At 48.3% G+C, this 24,439-nt stretch overlaps 1 protein-coding gene across 5 annotated transcripts in view; it reads right to left on the reverse strand.

Moving 5' to 3' along the window:
* Positions 1-556: 556 nt before the first annotated feature.
* ARHGAP44 (Rho GTPase activating protein 44) overlaps positions 557-24,439 on the reverse strand; it is a 143,193-nt gene continuing 119,310 nt past the window's right edge. The window contains exons 16-22 of one of the 5 annotated variants that reach the window (XM_012726296.1): positions 23,325-23,505; positions 14,789-14,806; positions 13,819-14,040; positions 9,277-9,434; positions 6,226-6,603; positions 4,217-4,268; positions 1,981-2,067 (exon numbers count right to left, since the gene is read on the reverse strand). In XM_012726296.1, the coding sequence (XP_012581750.1) occupies positions 4,261-4,268; positions 6,226-6,603; positions 9,277-9,434; positions 13,819-14,040; positions 14,789-14,806; positions 23,325-23,505 (965 nt within the window). In that variant the 3' untranslated portion in view covers positions 1,981-2,067; positions 4,217-4,260. Of the gene's footprint in view, positions 2,068-4,216; positions 4,269-6,225; positions 6,604-9,276; positions 9,435-13,818; positions 14,041-14,788; positions 14,807-23,324; positions 23,506-24,439 lie in introns of all 5 variants that reach the window. The other 4 variants (XM_012726294.1, XM_012726295.1, XM_012726298.1 and 1 more) reach the window with 4 other exon arrangements.

Genomic DNA, 24,439 nt, shown 5'->3' on the forward strand with positions numbered 1-24,439 from the left:
TTCCACGGGCAGTGTCGCTGCTGCCAGGTACCTGGTGTGCCCAGAAGTCCACTCTGGTGGCGACAAGGATGTCTGGAGCCTGTCCCAAGCAGCCAGTACCACTCAGTCTAGCTTTGTGACAGAAGTCAAGTTTGACGGGCGCCAAGCAGTGATGTGATTTTACACACTCAAGCCTGTGGCCTGTGTGGGGGCTCAGGAAAACCCGAGGCTTCCCGTTGTTCCAGGTGGAAAGTAGGTCTGCTCTTCTTGCTCATAGTGAGCACCAGTCGCTCGCTACCCTTGAAGTATTGAGAAATAGCTCACTGAGCTAGCCCCCCCCACCCTCCTCTTGGGATTTAACACAGGTTAGTGCTGGGAAATTGACAAAATTCATTTTCAGTGAATCTAATATTTATTTATGTACTCTCCCCACTCGGGAGAATACAGAGCAAGAGATTTCCAAACTCAGAGGATGAGAGACCCACATTAAGGGCTTGGCCTTCCCTGAACCTGGACCTCAGGTTCTTCCTGAGGCAGCCACAAGTTCATTATTAAAACAAGATGTGCCACGCCACGCTCAGGGATAATAAATCTATTTTAATAACATTACTTTTGACAACTATTTGTACATGTATTTAGAGGTAACTTTCAATCCCCGGGCTCCATTACAAATTGGGTACTGAACTACCCTTGACCAGGAAGTGAGCAAAGCTGTTAACATCAAAAATCTGTAAATCCTGCTGTCAGTTCACGGTTATTTTACACTGTGCTGGGAAAAATAACTGAGCATTTAAGTTTCTCATTGTACATCTGTACATTGGTTTAGATTGAATGGCTCAAATTAAACAAATATAAAGAGATTTCATATATACAAATATTATAGCAATGTATAGGTATATCATATCTATTTTAAAAGGATAAAACTATGAAGTTTGACTTTGCATGCATGATCTGAATCTGTTTCTCGCTCCCTTTATCTCCACGTGTGACTCAGCCCCCTCATCCACTCCCTCCCCCAGTGCCTTCCTGGCCCTCCTCCCCAAGAGTGGGGGAAACTCCAAGAGACAGGGGGTTACCTGTGCAGGAAGCCAGGCTGGTGGCACCAGGGGGCCCATCGTGCTAACCTGCAGGCTCTGCTGGCTGGTTCCACGGTCCTTTGCATGCTTTGGGTAACAGAATTATTGCTATTCACTTGATACCTCCAGAAAGAAGAGGCAGGCTCCTGGACCCCACATACCCAGTGAGCAGGGCAGCCCTGGGAGTGTGAAGGAGTGGAATTATGTCTAACATCTCATTTTGGGACATGGGGAGCTACCTTTGGGTCCTCCAAACCCCCTCAAAAACATATTCTTTGAAAAATCAGATGTATGAAACAGTAAGGTAGTCATGGGAAGAGAAACAATTTCTGTTCTTAGCCTTTTACTCCAGAAGCCACCCATTAATGGCAGCCCTAAAGGCCCTCATACTGGCCGACCCTCCCCTTCAGCGGGCAAAAGTCTGTGCCCCAGGATGCCTAGAATTCCAGGCGTCCTGAAGAAAGAGAAAGGGTCCCCTTACACTACAGCTGACATAGCCAGGCTGGATGTTAGCTGTCAAGTCTAACAGACGGCTCCCCCACACCCCCACCCTGCTCAGGCACTCTCTTGGGCCAAGAGAGGGGTGTTGCTTAGTATGGACATTGAAAGTGGATTAACATAGGCACAAAGTCAAAAGGCAAAGATCAAACAAAAAAGGCCAAAGTCACCACCTGAAGGGAACAAACACAATCTGTACCACCAACAGTTGCCACACGGGCTGGAGAAGGCAGTTTTCTGCAAAACCCCAGCCTCGAATTGGCAGTGACAGCAAGGAGCCAACGGAGAACACTTGGCAAGCCCAGGGAGCTCTGGCGGTATGTGTCTGTCTGGGGCTCATGTATGTACACGCGTGTTGGGGGCGGGGCGCCATGTCAGAGGGCGGTGCTCTCAGACTCCTCCTCTGAGTCCCTCTTCTCAGTCACTGAGTGTCGCCGCACGTGCTCCAGGGGACTCAGGCGCAGCGTCGACCCGAGCTCTACGTGGATGGAGGGGATATCAAACTGGACAAGATCTGCAAGTTGGGAGAGAGTGAGGTGGCTGAGAAGGAGCGTCCGGCTGAGGGGACACTGGTGGCAAGCAATACAGGCAGCATTAGGAAGCGGTGGTGCTCTGGCCACTGAGGGCCAGCTGGCAGAGGCCAGCTGAAGCATTCTGTGGCAAGACTGACCAGTTTGCTGCTGCTCGCGAGCCTGGAGGGCAGAGCACCCACATTTTGCTCCACAGTTCAGAGGATCGCTACACAGCCTCCCCAGACATGTCAACTTACACTGACACCCTGTACTCAATTTCCAGTAAGAGGGATGCTCTCTGGGTGGTCTCTATCTTTGGGGGGATTCCAGGCCTGCATTTAGTTCCCAGAGCCTGCAGGCTCAGGTTATGAGATCGGGGAAACAATCGATTTTTGTGAGTAAATGGAGCGCCCTAAGGTGGTGCTCTCTCTGAACTGAAAGTTCATGCTGGGTGGCTGACGGAGGCCGGGCAGAGGGGCTTCTTCGGGACCCCGCACGATGGGGCAAGCTGCTTCCTGATTGTGGAAAACCGAGCATCGGAATGCTACTCAAGTTCTGTTCTTATTAGAAGCCCTTTCTGGGAGGTGATCAGAAAGAATGGACAGTGCTCAGCAACTGGGATGCAGGCCACTGCGAGTGGGCACCACCAATGCGTGGCCTGAGCCAGCAGCTCAGGAAAGAGAGTAGTAGTGGCTCAAGCTGTGGCTCCAGGGTGGGGACAGGTGAGCCCACTGATGCTGGGGGCTAGGTAGACCAGGAGGGAGCCCACACCACAGATCCTGGATTTCTACTCTGGTGTTACTCTCTTCCTTAGCCTCCTTTTAGCCCAGTGCCACACTCAGGTTGACAGAGGAAGTGTACCTGGAAGGGAGGCAGCCCTGGGCTAGACGCGGGGGAGAGGGTTCATTTTTAAGGGAGTTTTCAAAAACATTCAGCTCAAGGAAAACCGTAACAGGTGGACAGACATACATGATACAAACATGGAAGTTCTGGGACAGAGGACCTCTCTCACCACCACCCACCCACAGTTCTCAGCCCAGCCTGACCTCATGCTGCCTGACGAGCAGAGACCGGGGGTCTGAGGCTCAGCTCAGCCAGTGCCACCACCTCTGTCCCAGAGCCTGCTGTGCCCTTCTCCAGTCCCATGTGCCACATGTGGGACTGTGACCTAAGCAAGGTCACCTTCCCTGTACCTCAGTAGTCAGGGACTGGAGTGACGATTTCAAGGAGAGCGCAGACATCATCTCAAGACTGCCAGCCCCAAACAGGCTTGAGGGGAACGTTCAACTCAGAGCCCTGAGGGAAGGGGAAGGGAGCAGGAGTTGGAGCTGCCCCACTGGCATGGGGATGGGGACCCTTGTGGAAGCAGATCAAAATGACCACAGGCTTAACGTTAGGGAGTATCAGAGAGTTGAGAGGCAGGGGGGTTGTTCTGGCTGCTCTTCCAATGAGACTAACATCTGATATCTTCTGGCCTCTTTCATGTTCTTGCCTCCATTTTAGTTCTAAGCATTTGCTCTTAAGAGAGAAAGCTGGGCAGAACCTGGCATAAATGCTCCCGAAGTGTTACTGAGTTGAACAGGAGGGATCTGGCTGGGGAAAGGCAAGCTCAGGATGAATTCTAATACTGTAGATTCTTGAGGATTTGCCGTTTGTTTCATGTTAGGCTTTGCATCTAAGAGGAGTGCTGGGGCACAGAACAATCCAGGCCACATGGGGGATCATGCTGCTGTGACAGGCAGCCCTTGGGACATACCCTGGGTAAGGTGTGTGTGGTGGACACCCCCCAGTAGGCAATCCGGTGTTCAGATCTGTGATGTGAGTACAGTTCTACTTCCTTTCAATCCTGAGCCAAAGGGAAAAGGAAGGCAGGCAGGCTGAGAGCAGGTGATTCCGGTGAACGGGAAGGTGGGGGAAAGAGCTCGGCCTCCCTGTGTGTTCATCCCTCCTCCCCTCAGCTCCTAACCGAAAGACATAAAAAAGGCCAGTGGGCCCAAGATGTCAGAGGAGCTCATGGATCTGGTCATTCCTGAGGCCAGAGACAAGAGCAGCTGCCATGCGGTTGGCCTGAGCCACATGCAGAGAGCAGAGCAGAGAGCTGCCACCTGCCTAGCTAGGGCGAGGGGCAGGAGGCGAGGCCGGGGCGCTTACCCTGAAAATCCCCCTCACACGTATCCAACACTGCGTCACTCATGTCACACAGCTGCAAGAACACAATGATAGGATTCGGAGAAAGGAATAAACACGATGAAACAAGCACGTAACAAAACTGCCAAGTTTCACAGGCAAGTGGGCCACACCGGTCACTGCAGGCTACACTGGCCTGGAGACCTGCACACACAGGACAGGCCACAGCCTGCTGCCAAGACGGTACACAGAACAAGAATGCAGGCAGGGCTGCGCTAAAGTCATGGGCCCCTGAGCTGGCACAGAGAAAAGCAGATCATTGCCTTCCTCTGGCACCTATGGGGGCACCAGCCCCAGTGCTCTGTTCCCCAAATTTCCCGTCTCCTGTTTCCACCTGTGTCTCTGAGTGAGAGCCTCTGCTCATTCACTGCTTTGCCTTAACACAGCCTGTGACCCTGCCTGGGGCAGGCTGATGTGTGGGGAGGAAGGGTGGCCATGACAGCCTGCGGGCAGCAGACCTGTACCCCTGTGCCCCCAAGAATGACCCACCAGCCCGTGGGAAGTGGCACTCACTCCTTTTAATAGGAGTTTTGTTTTTTTTGTGAGCCTCAGGGGAGATGAGCCTATAGCTCAGCAGCTGTACCTTCCACAAAATCATCCAAAAACACAGAAGCCAAGTCCACGGATGGCTGCCTCTCACAGTATTTCAATCTCCTGACCCATCACCAACACTCCAAATGGGCCGGATGTTTCCCAGATAGCAGGTTGCTGACCCTAACTCAACCCTCCACTTAATCAAGGGGGAAACACCACTCTCAGAGGTTGTGGGGATAAAAGCATGATTGTGAGTGCATTCCAGTGCACCCAGGACCCCAGACTGCACTGCCCGTGTGTGCATGTGTGGGAGTGCCCGTCTGCGGCATGTATGTGTGTGTGTACATGTCTGTACACCTGGTGTGGCCTGCAGCTTATGCAGTATGTGTGTGGGTGTTGTGATGTGTCTGGGCGTGTGTGCATCTCCGTGGCTCCAGTGAGTGTCTTGTGCAGGCTGTGTTGCACACTGCTTGTCTGTTTCTGCAGTGTTCTGGCTGTGTGTGTGTCTGTGTGGCGTATGTGTGCATGTTCCACCTCAGGCTGCCTCACCCTCTGCTACTTGGCTCAGTGCTGAACAGATGAGCGCAGGCCCCCCTCCCATCTGGGGTAATGGTGGGCTGGCTCTGCTCTATGCTCTGCTTTGTCCCCCTGCACAGGGAAGTGGCCACACGAATACACCCTGAGTTTCTAGCCTCATGTAGTCAGTGTCTGGGGAGATGGTTCAAAAATGTCCTCTTTCCAAACCAACAAATAGTTTTTGCCAACTGTGGTATGTGTTGATGATTTCATGCTTCCATGTTTTTTTTTTTTTATTTCTAGGGGAAAAGACCTCCGTCTTTGATTTTAAATTTAAAGCAAAACTCAGTGTAGTCGTTGTGGGCTAGTCCAATTAACTCCTCCCAGAGCCAGGGAGTTCACGTGTTCTGAAACTGACCCTTCTCTAAATATCTATTCCTAGAGATACATTTCTCTAATAAGGCTTACTTCATTTATAGGAAATGTATCTTTGGTTCTTGGCCTCTGTTTCCAGGACCAGGACTTGCTCCTGCTGAGATGCCTTGGCTCCAGTGAGGAAGCCTCGGATACCTCACCTGTGCTTTGATGCTGGCAGCGCTGCAGTCACAGCCGGCTCCCAACCTCTCCTGAAGCACCCTCCCAAGGAGTCAGGGGCGCAACTGGGGAATTAAGAACAGAACCCAAGCCCGGGGCTGGGAGAAAGTCCCTAAGAAATAGCCTCTCAGGACAGCATGACACCCAGGGCTGCCTCACAGAAAGAGAGGCCTGTCTCTAAGGAGACCATGGTGGAAGCCACATGTGATGCCCACTCAGTGTCCCCTGACCAGCAGGGGCTTGCTAGCTGCAGCCACACTAACAATCCCTCCCCATGGCACGTTCTGCTAAGGCTCCTGGAAAGACCAGAGGGAGTGTGGGGTGGTTACCTGTAGACATGCTTTCCCCGGGGGACATGCCGTCGAGCACGGGGTGCTCCATGGGCTGTGGACTAGAGGCTGGGAGGCTGACTGTGGGAGGCTGAGGTGGCGGCAGACTGGGTCTCTGCCGGGGTTTGGGGGTGGGCCTCGATTTGGTTAAAGTGCTTGTGAAGACGGAAGGAGAGGCCAGGGGAGGAGCTGCAGCAGGGGACAGTGGGCCTGAGGCCAAGGAGTACCCCTGAGGGTAACTCAGTCCGTAGGGCGAAGGGGTGCTGGGTGGGGTGGGGGACAGGCTGAGTGGGGACGGCTGGCCAGCAGACTGGTCAGCCACAGTCCCCGGCTGGCCAAAGGGGACCTTGGGTGGAATTGGTGCCAACTTCTTAGAAACTGAAAGAGAAAACACAACAAAACAGTTGTTCAACGTAGTCTGTCTGCGAGGCCTGTCAGCACATATTTCACACCTCCTACCCCGGTGCCCACCCCCGGCTCTTGCCACACTGAGAACAACCAACACGGTCTTCAAAAATCACCCCCAGAACTGCAGGTTTCCATATCTGACCATCTGTTAACTAATTTCTCCTCCTTGTCTCTGAATGCCTGCCGTGGTCTACACACAACACACACACACCCCAAGCCACACAGGAGAACACATTTCCCATCCACAGGCTGACCTCCCAGTGGCCGCTGGTCATTGCAGAGTGGGAAGAAGTGTCAGGGGAAGAAAGTGACTGTTGGCTGAACCTGCCAGGGGTTCTTCCTCCCCTGACCGTGGTGAACACCATGTCTTCTGGCTACAGAAGGCGAGTGCCTGTGTCACTGTCCTTCCTGTCCATCCCTTCCATCCGGGCACCAGCCTCAGTGTTTTTCTTTGAAGAATTGTACTTCCAGGTGTAGATACACACAGACCCACTGCATTTTTCTAAGCACATCATTGCCCCAACCCCCTTATATGCCTTCATTTTCCTCTTTATTTTCTTAGTCATGCCATGGATGGCAAATGCATTATAATTTTAACTGAAAATGAACTGGTGAGGATGGCAAATTCAGTCAGAAGAGCCCGTCAATGGTAAACATCTTAAAGTGATAACTAATCTGTCAGAATTAAGGACAGATGGCTTTGGGTAGCACTAAATCTAAAGGAAACTGTCTTTGAAGACTCCCAGGCACCTCAGGGACCCTTCTCACCTGTACCCCTTACCATCCTCTATGGGACACAACCACTCCAGAGACCTGCCCGCGCTGCCCTGGCTCCCCAGTGCCTGTGTGGCAGCTGCCCCGAGAGCCCCACCACCTTGGCCACAGATTCCCATTTCACCTGGCCCACTTGCATGCCCTGAGCCATCTGTTCAAACCTTTCCTCACAGCGCTGTAATCATTCAGTGGGATGGAGTATGGACTGGACCACAGAATCATGACATAGAACAAAGCCACTTTCTGGCTCAGCTTCCAAAGCCTGAGGCAGCTTTCCCTGTTGCTACTGAAGCCCGCAACAGCTGGGGGCCACGCAGGACTGACAGCGCTGGACGGGAAACAAGCCATGAGCTGACTTGCGGATCAGCCTTTGACCTTGCCTTCTAAATGAGCCGGGGTTGGGGGGGGGAGTGTGGGGGGGTGATGATGTTGGCGCCGGGATGTTGGCGATGACATTACCGGGGAGTGATGTACAACTGTGGCACACTGTCAACCCCTGAGGAGATTAAGTAAGCCAGACTATCAAAAAGCCACATGTGCCAGTTGTGGGCAGTCGCGGAAGGTAGAGAAGGCTCCACCTTTCAAATGGTGGCGCTGAACTACTAAGTGTCACTTGCAAAAGAGACCTGGGTCATTCTAGGCTGCACATCTAGCCCAGGCCCAGTGTGATATAAGAACCAAAAAGGCCAAACTGCCCCTGGCAGCAGGAAGTTGACTCCCCTCTCCTCAGTGGGCAGAACAATGGCTTCATCATCACCCTGCCTCGTAGGGCTGGGGAGCTGATAAGGGTCATGTAAACAAAGATGCTAAAGAACCCATATCTATACTGTAAAGACCTATTGGTGCCAGAGAAAATCCCTGAATGTCAAAATCCCATCATGTCCCCATGGTGCCTTGAGGCCCACAATACAGAGCACCACCTTGCACTGTAGGTCACGGCTACCTTTCTGGAGATGCTACCTGTGACTCTACTACACCCTGGGTGCCCAGCACAGAGCTCTGCCATAGTAGGTGCTCATAAATGTTGGTAGAATGGATGGGAAACTGCCAGAGAGTAGGGGTGGGGGAGGACGGGTTTGATAATGGGATCGCAACTGCTGTCTGGCTGGCAAGAAACCTGTCGAGAAGGCACATGTGGATGAAGTAAAGCAGGCCTCTCCTATAGATTCTGGAGCTAAAGCCACACCTGGAAGCTGGAAACTTGACCTGAGAGCCAATTAAGCCATGTGCTACTCTGAGTAAGTTAAAGGCTGCTCAGAAATGATAAAAAGTGAAAAACAAACAAATGAAAGTCACCGCGTCACCACATGGTGTGTCTTTAGTTTTGGGAGTCATCTTGGGGTAAATGAACAAGCCTTTTACATTGCATCCCAGCAGCTGATTCTGGGTGGACGCTGATGGTCAAGTGCAGACATTCTCAGGCCTTTCCAAGCAGGAACATACAAGGTCAGGACCTGACCCCTCCTTTCTGTTGCTTCTGTATGCAGCCATGAGGCCCCAGTGTGAGGGGGTGCAGGGGTAACTGGCAGGGGGTTTCCGCATTAGACTCTATACAATGAAGGTGGGAGTTGGAGGGGCTGTGAACATATATCACTGCAAGGCCAGTTCTGCAGAGGTCTGGGTGCCCAGGAGGCAGTGCCCTCCATTAGTTGCTAATGAACCCTGTGTGCAAATGAGCAAGTCGAGGAAGAGTGATAAAATAATGCCTTTAGGAGATGGACCTTCCAAAAGCTGTAATGCCCAGAGAAGAATTTTTCACTAAGCCACACAGTGTCTAAACATCCATGCTAACTGAAGGGACGCATGTGCAGGCAACACTCCAGTCACCCTGGGACTGCCCAAGGCCCACCAGCGGGCACCATGCCGTACCTTTCCGCAGGGTGTGAGGGCTCTGGTCTGCGGGCAGCTGGCTGGAACCGGCACCTGGTTGTGTCCCTGGCTGCGTCCCCACACAGGGCATCCCCTGGCTGGAGCCTGGACTTCCTTTCTGCCCAGATCCTGGAGAGAGCTCTTTGCTCTTGGAAGTGCTGAAAAACAAGCACACAGGGCAAAAGAGAACCCCCTGAACTCAGGCAAGTGAGCACTGCTATGTGTGTGCGACTCCCAGGCCCACCTGTTGTCCTGTGCCAGCTTGGCATGTCCAGCTCTGGTCTATCAGGCAGACTCCCGAACATGTGTCCTTCCTTGGGCCTGTCATGGCCAAGGTCCTCAGCCCATGTCCCTGCACTTGGCACTTACTGCCAGCTCCAATTCCCTACCTTTATGCTCTCTCCACACAGAGACCATGAGCAATGTGATCAACATGGGGTTTCTAATATTCTAATGTCCACATCTGGTCTCCATGCTCTCACCCCTTCTGTATTCACAGCACACCAGAGCTACGAGGACTACTCAGGATCAGAGTGGGCAATGACTTGGGCTCACACTGCCACACCTCCACCACTCTCCAGCCCTCCAGCTGCTTGCTCTACGCCTCCATCATGTCCCTGAGTGTGTATGGGTGTGTGTATGTGGGGGGGAGGGTATCTGGGATCAATCTTCAAACTCAGTAACACATGCTAGCTGATGGTAAGCTGACTGTGCTCCCGAACACGGGGCAATTCAAGTCCCAGTTTCTAGGCTGGAGGGGTGAGGCTTACTTTAGTGAGGGTCTCTAGGGTTCCTCAAATTGATAAGGGGACACTCTGGATCACCAGGTCCCAAAGAGAATTCACCCTTCACTGTTGACTCTTCCTCAGGGTTCCTCCTAAGTACAGGTTAAGACACTTAACTCTATCCATAGCCCAGAGTCAGTAAGTAACTCTATGGCTCTCTGTCCCCACAGCAAACTTTACTAACTGATCTCCCTACTTCTTCACAAGGGGCTCTTATTCATCTTCACATAATACTCCAGAGAGCCTCTAGCAAATCAGAAGAGGTGATCCTGGGACGGGGAGCTATATGTCACCCGTTCACTTGAACAATGATGCGCTCAGGTGGGGCACAGGGTGTGTGGGAAATTAAGCTCTTTGCGATGGTTCTTGCATTCCCATAAAAATAGCCATGGGGCCCTCCCTGGTGGCGCAGCGGGTTAAAGCCCAGCACTGAGAATCTAAAGCCGCTTCCGCATGAGTTCGATTCCCGCCTGCCCTGGAGGTGACCACATGGCGTGGCAGACCTCTCCTGACCCGCCCGCTGCTCCCCTCAGCAGTGTACTTCGTCAATCTGCCTGTTCTGCTCCCCGTTCTGTCTCTGGTGAAGCCTCTCGCCGCCCCTGAGCCTCTGGTCTGTACCCCAGTTCTGTATGCACAAATAAATAAATCTTTAAAAAAAAAAAAAAAATAGCCATGGCCCATTTCTTCAGATTTATCTAGAAATTTCAAATTCTGAACAATTCTGGACATATTGCTGATTCCCACTAATAAAGAAGCTGGGAGGCAGACAACTGGCTGGAACAGTGAACATTACTGAAGCATAATTTGTTTTTTTCATGTGAAGAAATGAAGAGGTAATGACATCCCAGGAAGCAGTAAATTCTCTCTGATGGGGATCACCCCAAAATGTGTCAACCTAGCATGTCATTTACACTGAAGTTAGTTAAGGAGTGTTAGAAGAACATGTGACACTCCTTTGTCCTTGAGATGACTCCCCCATGTGGGAAAAAAAAAAAAAAAAAAAACAACCCTACCTAGAAGGGAAAAGTAAAAAAGTAGAAGTCTTCCTTATGAGACTTCTTATAAGACGCCCTTATCAGAGATAAGAAATTTATCTTTACGATCTATAAACCCGAATTTTTCTTTCTTTCCAATTTGTCCTTATCTAAAAAGGTATAAAAACTGAATGAGAATGACTTGTCACTTGTTAAGAGTCAAATATCTCTGGAACACCCATACATATAGAAATTCATGTTTTTTTTTTCTACAATTCATCTGTAGAAATGGTAATTTAACTATAGGCCAGCCAAAAGATCCAAAAAGGATAGGGGAAAACTTCCATTCCCCTCCATATTTCTTCCGCAGGATGAGTTTTATTCCACACCCAGGCCTTTCCCCAAGGAAAAAGCTACTTCATCCAAAAGAGCCAGAAGAGTAACGATTCTCTATTCTGTTCATGAAAAACAATGTCAAAAACAAACACAGGAAACCCTTGTCTCATTTCAGTTCAACTTGACTTTTACTCTTCCTTAGGTCCAAGGTCATGAGAACCCCAGATATTAACACCAAATATCTAATATTCCATCTTTCTGTCACCATTAACAGGAGGTAAAATAAAAATAATAATAATAATAATAAACATGAAACAAGCAAACACAAATATGCTCTATGCTGGGGTACCAGAACCTTCTTTACTCTAGATACACAAGTCATCTGTCCAGGGAATTTAGGGAACCAAGAGCTTGTCTTCCCTTTCTCTCCCACCTGCACTTTTCCCACCACAGAAGCAAGTATTTACCTACTGAGCCTTGTTCCTCTCTGTCCAGCACAGGTGTAGCTGACCCAATGGGGAGAGGGAGGGTTTACGGAGGTTGTTAGGAGAGCTAGATGGATGAGATACGGTTATGCACACTTGCAGATAGGTTAGTTTTGGGGACACATGGTTTAGTCAGTAAGCTGGGGTAATGAAGTGCAGAAGGAAGGCAGAATTTGGGATTAGGGTTAATGCCAAGAAGATGAGCAAAGGGTGGAGACTGAGCCTGGCTAAAGATCCACCAGGCCTGGAGGGGATGGACCTGGGTGAGGAATGGAAAGCTAGGGTAAGCCAGAGAGAAGGGAGGGCACTCCATCCTCGGGAGTGGGGGAGTCGTAACAGGAATTCGGCAACTGGACGAATCATCCTCAGGCTGCAAATGTCCAGAAAACAGAAAAACAAAAACAAAAACAACAAAAGAAAATGGAACACCTGTTTGTATTGGGAGGTCTCCATGTTGGGAGAGAAAGAGTGGTGCAGGACAGGTAACAACACCAACACCCAAAGGGCAGCTCGGAGGTGATCGCCCCAGAGAAAGGGGCAGAACGAGCTGGGCAGCTAGGCGTGCAGACCCAGGGAGCTGGCCTTTGAAGTAATCAACCTGGGGCCATGCTCCCTCCCTGCGCGCAGGGTCACCCAGGCGCAGTATTCTACAACACCTTCAAGGTCTGGGGAGACCCATCTTTGAGGGGCATTCCCTAGAAGGAGCATTTATACACCACAATGTCATTTCGCACCAGCCTCATTTATCAGAAGGGGAATCATGAGCTGCCGACAAGGGGCTTATCCCAGGGAACTTCGTGCCTCTTTGCCCATTTTCTGAGCAGCCTCCTGGGCGCACTGTGCTTCTCCATGAACCTGCTGCCCACCCCTCCCCCAAGCTGGCCTTGCGCCTGCTGCATGCAGGACCTTGTCCTTTCGTCCAGAGCTGGAGCCATCAGCAGTGACCCAAGCACATCCAGCGTCCCCAACTGCACTGTGCCCTTTCTATTTTGCCATTTTCCCTCTCCAAGGGCAAAGTTCCTTCTACCCACCAAAGGAAAAGACAGGCCCCAAAGCCCCTCATTTAGAGTGTTTGCACTTGTGTGTGTTTGTGTATGAGTGACTGGTGGTGATGAAGGTGTGTGTGTGTGTGTGTCTGCTTTCCAAAGTCACCAAAAATTTTCCAGCCTGGTCATGGAGAAATGCTGTATTTGATGCAAGGTAGCCTTCCTGCTTCTCCAAACTGCTTTAAAACAGAAACAAACAGCAACATCCTTTCCTTGAGCAATTCCCACTTCCAGAATCCCCTGTGACATGCCCTTTTCAAGGAAGGGACTCGTTAAGTTCCTCCAGACCCTGAGCTGGAATGATTTGCCAGAGCCTGTTTGTGCCCCAGGACATGAACTCCTGAAGGGCACAGACAGCATATTGCACCTCCGGCTGGACACAGTATTCTATAAATGCTCATTGAACTAATGATGGCACAAGCTCATTCCCTTTTTATTTCTAACATAACAGCAATACAGCCACACAGCATGACATGCTACAAAGGTCGCCAGACCCAGCATGACATCACCGCCTGTCCTACCCAAATTTGCACCCCTTTTTGCAGTAAAACTGGCCCCTGTGAATCTCCGGGAGAGAAAAGGGAAAGAAACATTAAAGTTCTACATTTCAAAATAGGGAAATTATCATGGCAGAGGCAGAGAGGGAGGCAGGGCTGGAGAACTTTGATTCCTCACACTGCGCTTTAACAAGCTGCCACTTTATGTTTGCTTGGGAATGCTATTCTTGGAAAGACTGGGCTTTCTCTGACAATCCAAGGAACTGTGGATAATTTATTTGGTGCCAGCATGATGCAGGAAGCCAAGCATGAATGCTCAGAAATCGGGAGTGGGGATGGGAAATGACCAGATCCAAGAGGCCTCCAGAGGCAAACCCAGACACCCCCTGCACCACAGGCCAGCCCGCCCCTGGGCTTACCTGGTCCGCTCAGCCCCGGTCTGGGGGCCCAAGCTAGATGGAGAGAGCGAGGGCACTGGGGGGCCATCTGGGGGCTGCTCCGGTAGGGGCGATGGCAGAGGTGCAGCAAGCTCAGCGGGTGGGGCCGGAGGCTGCATGGTGGGTGGGGCGCAGGACGTTTTTCGGCCGGCAGAAGAGCCTCTTCGAGACACCCAGGATGTGTCCATGACCCTCACGCCCATGCTGGCGAGGGACACAAAGACACCTGCTTACCCACACGTGACAGGTGACAGGCTCCCTCCCCCACGAAGCGGACACATTCAAGCACGTCTGTGTCAGAACAGCAGCGCAGCCTTAGCACCCGCCTGGCCCAGGGAAGCGAGCGTCAGACCGGGCCCCCTGGACGGGCGTCGCTTGGAACACCCCGGCTGTTTGGGATGGGCCTCGCACCGGCAGCCCTGACACGGCTGGCAGCTGCTTCCACCCTTTGCCAAAGCCAGCTGGCCTTAGACTAAATCGCTGACAAGCTCCCTGGGCATGGAATCCAAGCTTCCCCAGAGCAGAGTGCAGCCTCTCTGAGGCCAATCACGCCTCCGCATGGGGGATGGCGGTGGACCCGGCAGGGACCAGGCAGCATCAGGTGAAAACATGGAACCGATCAGCAAGAGACATCCAAATATCCATTCTTCCTCTTTCTGCCACTTGGGGTCTAAAGCATACCCCTCATTTAGGATTCCTGCCCTAGCTGCAGGACCCTGGCAGAGCCACACCTCTGGAGGCCACACCCACTATCTACACTGCAGGGAAGAGGCCGGTCATGACTAGGGTTACTCCCTGCTTCAATTCTGTCTTAATGATGGGAACACGGCTTCGAGTAAGTCGGCCAAGCAACCAAACACGGCACATTCAGCCTCGCAGAGCCTCTAGGCACAGCTTCCTTGATTCTCAGAGATTGAACATGGCCTCGTGGCTACCAGAGGTGATACTGTACCTTTGGATTTTCCTAAGGCTGCAGGGACAGAAACATACAGATATTAGTGTCAAAAAAACTATGTCTTCCTATGGACACACAGGCTGTCTCTTGTCAAGGTCCGGCTCTAACTGCAGGGCTTCTCTTGTGCCATGGAATTAATCTCAGTTTGGTTGGTTTCTGCAGGTAAAGTGACTCTTTTTATCTGTATGAGTGAAAATCTTATCCTTCCAAGCATACAGATTAGTAGAGCCAGCAGCAGAAGCGTAGGTATTGGTACATGTAGGGGTTGGATAGAAAGGAGAAGGTGTCATAAGGGAGAAAAAAAACCAGTGGAACTAGTCATCTGCTTGCTTCTAAATTGCATGATTCAGAAGGCTGTTAATTCCCTTTCTCTGATCTAGAAGGTAACTGGTGACAATCAAGACCCTCACCAACTAAGAGCTAATGTTTAATATTAAAGGCTATGCACACTCCTGCAGTGAGCAAATGTACTCCTGCTAGCTCTGCCTCTTCCAAGTGTATGCACAGCAGGGTGTGGTTTTGAGAGTTAGTGTGCGTTTACACACACCTGCACGTGGCATGAACAGATCTGAGATCCAGCCTGCCTAAAATGTCTTATTTCTTTTGTAAAAAATACAGCAAAACTAAAAGTAAATAAATGAATAAATAAACCTAAAAGTGTGAGTGTGGAGATGGGGGCAGCAGTGGGAAGAGCCTCAGGAAGGGGGCTGATGGCGGTGCAACTCAGGGAAGCGGACAGGGACAGCCCTGACACACCCTCTACAGGGTCCTCACAGAGGCCGGTGCCACAATTGGTCTTTCAATTCTCCCTTGGATGGCTCTGAGGAGGTATCTCTTTCCAGCACCCAGGGGCTTTCAAGTCACTTTGGGTCTGAGATCCTCTATCAATACATAGGTACCTTCTAGAGAGATCCAGAATCACCCGTGGAGGCCACTTTAACCTCTGGAAGAGGGACAATTTGCATCCCCCTGATATTTAAAGTAGGCTGCGAGGGAGTGAGGAGTGTCAAGTTATGCTCTCTGGGCTCCAAAATTTATCAGGATAAAAAAAGCAGAAAGTTGAAGATTCTGCTTGGGGAAGGAGACTGACACCACAGAGCTACAATGGTCTGTGAGCTCAGCAGGCTTGTAATACATTTCCCATGACATCTGCAATAGGGGGCCCTGCAAGAGGTAGGCCTCACCCTTTTGTCTCTTCCTTACCCTATTCTCAAGTCTCTCACTATAGAGAGGGAGAGTGGCGCAGGACTAGGGTAGGTGGGGGATGGCTTGCACTATAATGGCATCTTCCAGGGTCAGTAACCTCAGACGCCAGGTCAATGGTGATCTTTTCCTGGCTTACCAAGAGCAGGTGCCAGCTAGGGCAATGGGTGTGGACAAATATGACCTGTTACATCGCTGCAAAATGTCGGTAGCCAAGAAACTAGAGCTAAACATACACTTCTACTTTTACAAAAAGAATGCCATGCCATCTGTAATGGCTACTATCCAAATAAAGCTACTTTTTTATGGGAGGCAGCATCACAGTGAACAAGCATCCAATGTTCACTGGCATTTTCAAAAAACAATGTAAATCTTTATAGAGTGAATCAATCTCTAAGGCTGTAGCAATGCTTTTGGATGCTTGGAAGTATATTTATGTTCCGAAGCAAAATGGATTAATACATAGTATCTGTAAGTGTCTGAATGTCAAGATGAAACTCAAACCCCAAATAAAATTATAAAATTAGTTGGCATCCTCCAAATAATACGTTTCCCATGACATCCACAATAGGGGCCCTGCAGGAGGTAGGCCTCACCCTGTTGAGGGAATCTACTCAAAGGTGGAAGAATGCAACCAGAAGTTCTTTATCAGCAGCTCACAAATTTGTATTCATTGTTGTACCGCATAAAGTCAGAAGCAAAAAATTGCTTGAATGGCGAGTGCAATTAATTAAAAACATTCAACTCCAGTAGAAGTCATTGCACAGCCTGGATATCAGAGATCTCCATGGTCCACTGCTTCTGGTGAAAACTGACAGAAATTTGGCTTTCAGATCCTTTTATAGACAACTCAAGGCAAAGCAAGAGACAGAGACCAGGAAGAACTTTCAAGGAGCAAAGGCTTAGGACAGTGGTAAGCAGGAGGCTGGCGGGCATGGCAGAGTCTAGGAGAGGGCTCAGGCACGCTGCGTCTGGTAGGAGATGAAGACCTGCTGTATTTGGAGAGATGGCCCACTCTCCTCTTGGCAAGGAAGGAGACAAGGGTCAGGGAACCCGGAATTCTCACCTCCTCATCACTGGGATTCAGATGAAGTGAGGCCATTTTCCTTTTGGAAGAGTAACCTCATTAATGTAAAATTTAACTCCTCCCAGTCTACCACCACCTTGTATTTGTGTGCAACTTATCATAAGCCACACTTCATACTTTTCATGAGAGAATAGGACAGAATAAGTTCAGGAATAATGCGGGCCTCTACTTCTGCTCAACCGTTCCCTGATTCAGCAGACCTCTCTCCTTACTTACACATGAGATCAAGAGAACAAGGTGGTTTTTCTTCTTTGTATCCCGAAACTGAAGTCTGAAGTTGGAAGATCCTAATTCCAAGAAGATTATCACTGAAAAGAAGTTTGAAATGGACCATCATGGGGTCTAGTAGTTATTTTATTTTCCCCTGTGAGGGACAAATGTATCTGCCATGTTATTTTTAAGCCCTGAACAGAAACAGTCCTAGCCAGCCAACAGATAGCTGTGAGATACTTGTGCCTATAGCAACCGGGAAAGGTTTTGAATTGTGGTGCAAAAAATCTGGTAAAAATCAACCAACAAAGGGGGCAGGGAAACGCGGCAACTCCCCAAGTAGCCATGGATACCTTCTGGGAAACCTTTAAGATGAACTTGGTGGCTGGCCAACAGTGGAAAGGGGTGTCGAAGGGGTCACTATATGGTGCCCGAGGAAGTAAGAACCTAAAAATCCTGATAAAGCTCTGGCTATACTCACCCAGAGAGGCCAGATTCAGGTATTTTCCAGTTTCTCTAGGGATAATTTCCTCCCTAAATACATAGAAACAAAGTTTCTGCACCTGCCAGCTACAAATAAAGTTTGGAATCCTCTGGCAATAAACCTGGTCTCAGCATCCATGAACAGGTAAATCCTGAACATGTGGAAGCTGAAGTGGGGGCCAAGAATACACCCTCATAAATCCAATCCCACAATAGGAGTTACTTTTCTCCTTGGTATCTAGCCTGCCTTCCCAGGTAAGCTCACTGCAGAAGTGCAGGCTCTATGTGAAGCTAATTGCTGCAACCTACCAGGCTTCCTGTGCTGTATGCAACCCATGCGCCCCCAGTAAGGTCTACTGAGGACGCTGAAGCAAGTCCCTCGGAGCACTGGTCCTGAATGTCTTGTGACAACAGGCTTTGTGATCTAGGAAACTCAGCAGGTGACGCACGCCACAGCCCCTGGTGGGCTTTGTCGCTTACAGCAGCCTGTTCAAAGGCCTCTCAGAAGTCCTATGCTGCTGACGTTACTTAAGTGTTGAATCATGTGTTCCCGGGACTCACTAGCCCTGATTTCCATCCTCCCACCCCATGATTACCAACAGTAGAATTAATAATCCACAGAGTGCTGTTCAGCTTGCTCTCTGATTCTTCCCACTAAACCTGCCTATTGAAATGACTGTGGATCTAGGTTAAGGTCCAGGTGGGTGGGACAAGACCCGCTGCAGAGCAACTCTCAAGCACAGGTCAAGGGTGAGTCAAATGCCAAAATGAGGCCCAAGGAGGTCACTGGCTCTGGTGTAAATACTCTCATAAGTTTTAGGGGTTGCTGTCTACTGGTTCTGATAAAGGACCTCTAAGGACCAAACCACTGGGAAGCTGCAAGTTGTTCTTCTCAATATAAAGAACCAAGTAGTTGGGATCCCCAGGGGCCAACTGCCATCTTAGGGTCCCAGGGTCTGTGGGGAGCCTCAAAGATGCTGTTGGGGCCTTGCCAGCAGCTATATGGGTACATGAGGCTGGAACTAGGCAGTAGCAGTGAGACAGACATGTCACTCAGCAGGGAAAGTACAGAGAGCATGAGGCTGAGTCAAGAGAAGGCAAAAAGCAAGCGAGGAGAGTAGGCCCAAGGGAACCAGCAGATCAGGCAGGCAACAGGTGGTGCATATGGGTGGCTGGCCAGGTCTGTCTGGAGGAAAAGGAGGCAGAGTAGAAAGCAGCTGTGAGGAGGGGGAAGCTGGGAAGGATGCTTAATTGTTGATAATCATTTCTATTCTTGCATCTGGCCTTGTCCACGGTTCCCTCAACAGTCCTAGCAGAACTGGGAACACATCAGACAAATGCTCACAACCCCTAGGTCCATCCGAACAGGCAAGAGCTTGCAGACATCATGGCCAGCTCTTTGGAGGGAGTATAAAAAGGACAGTGCATAAAAAATATTGGCTGTAGCCAGGGGCAACATCTTTACCATTGTCAGAAAAATAGAAGAGACTTGCCAGTTACTATCAGTACTTATCTGGGACAAATGATTTAAGAAATAAAAGCATTACTCTGTAAAATACAAACAAGGCCCTCACTGGTGGCACAACAGGTTAGGACACAGCCCTGCAAGCTGGCCGCAGCCATGTCAGTGTGAGTTAGATCCCCGCCCACATGGGAGATGTGGGAGATGACCCACATGGCGCGACAGACCTCTCCTGACCTGCCCACTGCTCCCCTCAGCAGTGTACTTTGTCTATCTGCCTGTTCTGCCCCCAACTCTGTCTCTGGTGAATCCTCTCACCACCCCTACACCTCTGGCTTGTATCCCAACTCTGTATGAATAAATCAATCTAAAAAAATACAAACAAGGCATCCAAAGTGAATGAACTCATACCCTAAAATTTCCAAGTGGGAATTAAGGGATGTTCCAAAGGCACAAGCGTGACCCATTCAGGACTCACTGTATTTCAGGTTCACTCATGCTGGCACGGCACAGTGAGGATGCCTGTACAGAATTCTCTAGCATGTCCTGTACACCAATGTTCATGGCTAGAATAGGAAGGTTTGGTTTCATTTTTTTAAATGGTATCAAATTCTTTCGTCAGGGTGGCAACTTTTTTTTTTTTTTTTTTTAATGATTCAGTGGTTCTCGCACTAGATGTCTATTAGAAGCATTTGGAACAGTTTAAAATTGTCCATGCCCAAATTCTAACCCAGACCCATGAAATCAGTTGGAAGAATAGGAGCCAGTAGCATGAGGAGGACATTGCTGTTCCTTTTTTTAAAGTTTCTTGTCTTTTGTGGCCACCACCCTCAAAACTTGGTAGCTTTTTCAAAATTTTGGTCATGACTTCACAGTCTTGGCAATTTGGCAGAGACCGCATGACACAGCTCTAGCTGCGGTGACCTGATGTGAGCTAGAAGTGCCCAAGATAAATGGAAAATCGGTGTCAGCCCCAATGCTCAGCTGTGGATGAAGGCTGGGGTGTCTGTCTCCTTAAGAGGCTGCCGGGACTCCCACACAGCAGTATGGCTGGGTCCAAGAGCCAGTGATCTAAGAGTCTTAGGCATATCCCAAGGCAACTTTTTCTGACCTAGTTTCAGAAATCCCAGACATCTGTTCCATCGTATTAACGAAGTCATTGAGGCCAACTCATAATCAAAAGGAGTGCAAGTAAATTTCAAGCCTCAATGGGAAAAGAATCAAAACTCCTCTTCCATCTTTACCACAAAGCTCCTGGGATGGGTTAGTTTCTCGTGGTGGCTGTAAATAAGTACCACCAAGTAGGTAAATAACAGAAATTTGTATACCCCATTTCTGGGACCAAAGTCCAAAATCAGCAGCATCAGTGCTGACATCAAGGTGTAAGCAGTCTGTGCTGAGAATCCATCCACGCCTTGCTACATCCAGCTGTCAGTGGCCTTCAGCATTCCTTGGCTGACAGTCACATCTTCGAGGGATCTCTGCTCAACCTCCACGTCAACCTCTCTGTGTGTCTGTCAGATCTCCCTCCGCCACCATCTTCTGACTCAGATGACTGCATTTAGGGCCCACCCTCATAGTCTCCTTAATTCAAGATTTATTTTAATCACAGCTGTCATTCCCCAAATAAGGTGTTACTTCAGGCTCTAAGGTTTGGTTTAGGGCCTAATAATTCTGAGAAGGGGCATTAATTTTCCTATCCAATCATGACAAATGTAGATGTGACCTCCTAAACTGAACCCCAGGATTTGCTAATGAAATCCAGTTTCCTATGTCATCTGAATTTGGCAGCACCAGGACCAACATCAGGAGCTTAGGGAGGAGTAAACTACTCTGCATGATTTATTTTTCTTCCCCCAATTAAAAAAAAAAAAAAACTTACTGGCATGTAACTTATTTTCTTTCTTTAACCTGACCAAAACACCTTCATAAAATTAGTTTAAATTTGTTAGTGTTGGAGAATTTGAAATGCATCAGATAGATTTTAAAGGCTCAGAAATAAAGATAAATGTGGAGAATTCACCTAATATTGCTAAGTAATACTTGATTCGAACTATGCAAATTCTTTTTCTATCCTCCCAATACTTGCAGCTTTAGGTTAGTGTTTTTCTTAAAGTAAATAAAAAATTGGCCATGTACAAGCTCACTTTACTTTCAATCACATGCACTGGTATCCCAGACAACATGGTGAAGCCCTAACTCAGCTAATCCCTCTATCTATGTTAAAATAAATAAAACCTATGCATTTCATTTGCAATAGTAATTTATGTGTGCATCTCCTATGCCATTATCATCTGTGGTGAATCTCAATTTTATGTCAAAATGGTGTGCCTAGCAGGTATATTATTTACACACTTGTTGAGCAGAGATGAAGCATCTACATAAAATAGCATCACCCAACCTCTTCATCTGCCTGCACACTATGGGGGTTGATGGCCTTCAAATGCAGGATTCCATGGAGTGTAACTTTCTCTTGATCATCATCTGGATTTCCCTTTGGAGGATTCTGAGAATCAGAGGTCTGAGAGAGAGCACAGAGGGGCACTCTGTCCCTGTAGAGGCCCCAGGGACTAGATGAGTTAACCCAAGGCAGGACCAGAATTCACCCAAGAGCATCCCCTCAAGCAGACACTGCATAAAGGAACTGAATTACTTAAACTGAAATTTAAAAACAACTTCTAATGCACTTGCAATCACTTGGAATCTCTTTCTCTCTCAAAGCAAAGATCAGATTCTGAATATGCTCTTTTTATTTTTTACAGATTTAAGAAATGTTCTTCTACTCCCTTCAATGTCTAAGTATTTCTACTTTTGCCTTCCCCACTGGACAGTGAACAACAAAGAACAACATAGAGTCAATAAACAATCCTTCCCACATAAAGTCAGTGGCCAGCAGGTATACTGCCCTTTCTGACCCCTTCTCCAACATCACAGGACAAGGTCTAGGTCACCAGTGCCAACTCCCACTCAGAAAAGAAGGGCCAATAAAAATAAATAAATAAAAAGGACTCATACACTGCTGGAGGTTTTGGTTTTCAGACTTCCCTCTGAAATCCACATGACTGGGAGCCGTTCAACTTTCTGGTGATCTTTCTGGTGATCTTTCTGGTCACCCAGTATGGTCCAGTAGGGAAGGGGAAGGTTGTAACTGCTATACTTCCTGCTTTGGATGCTCTTGTATATTTTGGTAAAGTTGCTAAATTTTATTTTACAGTAGCATTTTTACTTATTGTAATCAGTTTTACTTATTGAATTGACTTGCTTGACCATGCAATGCACCCAGTTCTTACATATTAGCTGGTATCTTCTGCTGCTGAACATTCATAGGTCCACATCCCACATGTTTGGATTCAGCCACAGCTGAATTGATGCTTACCGTGAATCAGTTATGCTTGTTATGAAACTTGTTTATGCCTATTTTATTTGTTATGAGAATCATATTATGCAACCACATATTACATAAAAAGGCTAAGACAAGTGTGGAGAGGGTCATTCCTATGAGAACTGAGTCGAATGCATTTATGAGTCCTGTAACAGCTGCATCAAAGTAGTTCTAGGTGTTAATCGTCAATGATAGGGGAAATTCTTAAAAACTTAAAGGATTTAATACTCAGAATGTTTCAATTTTTAGGTTTCCTGCTATTTCTTGCATGAATGGTGTTGCTTATACAAGAATGCTGCAGAAGAATGCAAATAAGCAGACCCATCAAGACAACGAAATCATAAAGGATTGGAGAATAGACGTACATTTACAAATCTTGAGCCAAAATAAAGTGTTTATGTATCTTTTTTTAATTCCCCTTGTTGACCATGGTTTGCATTTTCTTTCTTTTGATGAGAACTAATCAATCCTAAACACAGCTGTCAGCTCAGAGGGTTGCACTTACCTCTGGTTCAAAGTTAGGGCAGCAAGCCAAGACTCATCCCAAAAAGCACAGATGAAAGCCTCCCAAAGGAGGGACAGTTTAGTTGTTACAAGTCACCTCAATGAACGACTGCTAGTAAGTGCAGCCTTTGTGTCCACCCGTTTTTTCTTACATCTCAATCCCTCCAATCCCCAACGCTGAGACAGGGATACTAGTTCATACCCATCCTTTTTGTAAAACTCCAGCATCATATTATCCGTGGCAACGCTGAGGGGCCGACGGGCCTGCTCGGGTTGGCGCCGGTCAGCGGGGTCCATGTCTGGGGAGGGCATTGAGCTGTAGTTGGCGTTGTGGTTCACATGGACTGGACTCCCATAATTCCCTGTGATGTTGAATTCTATCTCTGTGGGGAAGAAAGAATAGGGTGCATGATCCACTGGTCTCTCATGGTCTCCCTGGCAAGAAAGAGAAACAGACATGGTCTCTCCTTCACATTCCACCCCTAGAAAACTTTATCCTATGGCTTAGTGTTGGGTGATCTACAGATATTAACTCAATGTTAGTATAATTCATCATATGAATGCTCATCCATGCTCCATATTCATATGCTCATCCATCATATTAACAGGGCACTTAATAAAGCAATTTTCTGTTTGTGATTTAAAGACTTAGTAACACAGGAACAGATGGATACTTTCTGAAAAAAGAAAAAGCCATCCATCTCACACCTCATGGTTAATATTAAATCCCAGAGCAGTCTTATTCAAATCAGGAAAAAGAGCAATGCCCACTCTTACCACTGTAATTTAACACTCTTTGAGAAGTGCTAGCCAATGGAATTAGTCAGGAAAATAAAAGGACAGGCAATATTATTATTTGTTGCTGATATTTATCTTTCTGGAAAACCAAGGAGAAAAGATTGAAAGAATTAGAAATAGTAAGGTATTTCACAAAAGTAGTTGGCTAGCAAATGGATACTCCTCCCAACCTTTCCTAGTCATGACCTGTTTATCTGCAATGGTAAATAACTATAGAATTTACCTTTAACCTCTACTGCCTTCATTTTTTATTCCTAATTTCCCATCCTCACCCAATTCTGTATGATCAAGGGAACTCTTAGGAGACTAGTGGTTCAAGCTTTCAACATCAAACACATGAAGCAAAATAAAGATAATTAAACTTCAGTGTGAATGGGCACTAACTGATCACCCCTGGTGGGTAAAGCACATAATTATTACCGTTTTGTCCTGCTGCGAGTTACTGGCTTGCTTAGCCCAGCTGAAAAGATACCCTTAGTGTTGACTGAACATATGGGACGGTACTATTTTTTTTTTTTT

Source organism: Condylura cristata, unplaced genomic scaffold, assembly GCF_000260355.1.
Source record: "Condylura cristata isolate star-nosed mole 26May11 unplaced genomic scaffold, ConCri1.0 scaffold00017, whole genome shotgun sequence".
NCBI classification, from domain to species: Eukaryota; Metazoa; Chordata; class Mammalia; order Eulipotyphla; family Talpidae; genus Condylura; species Condylura cristata.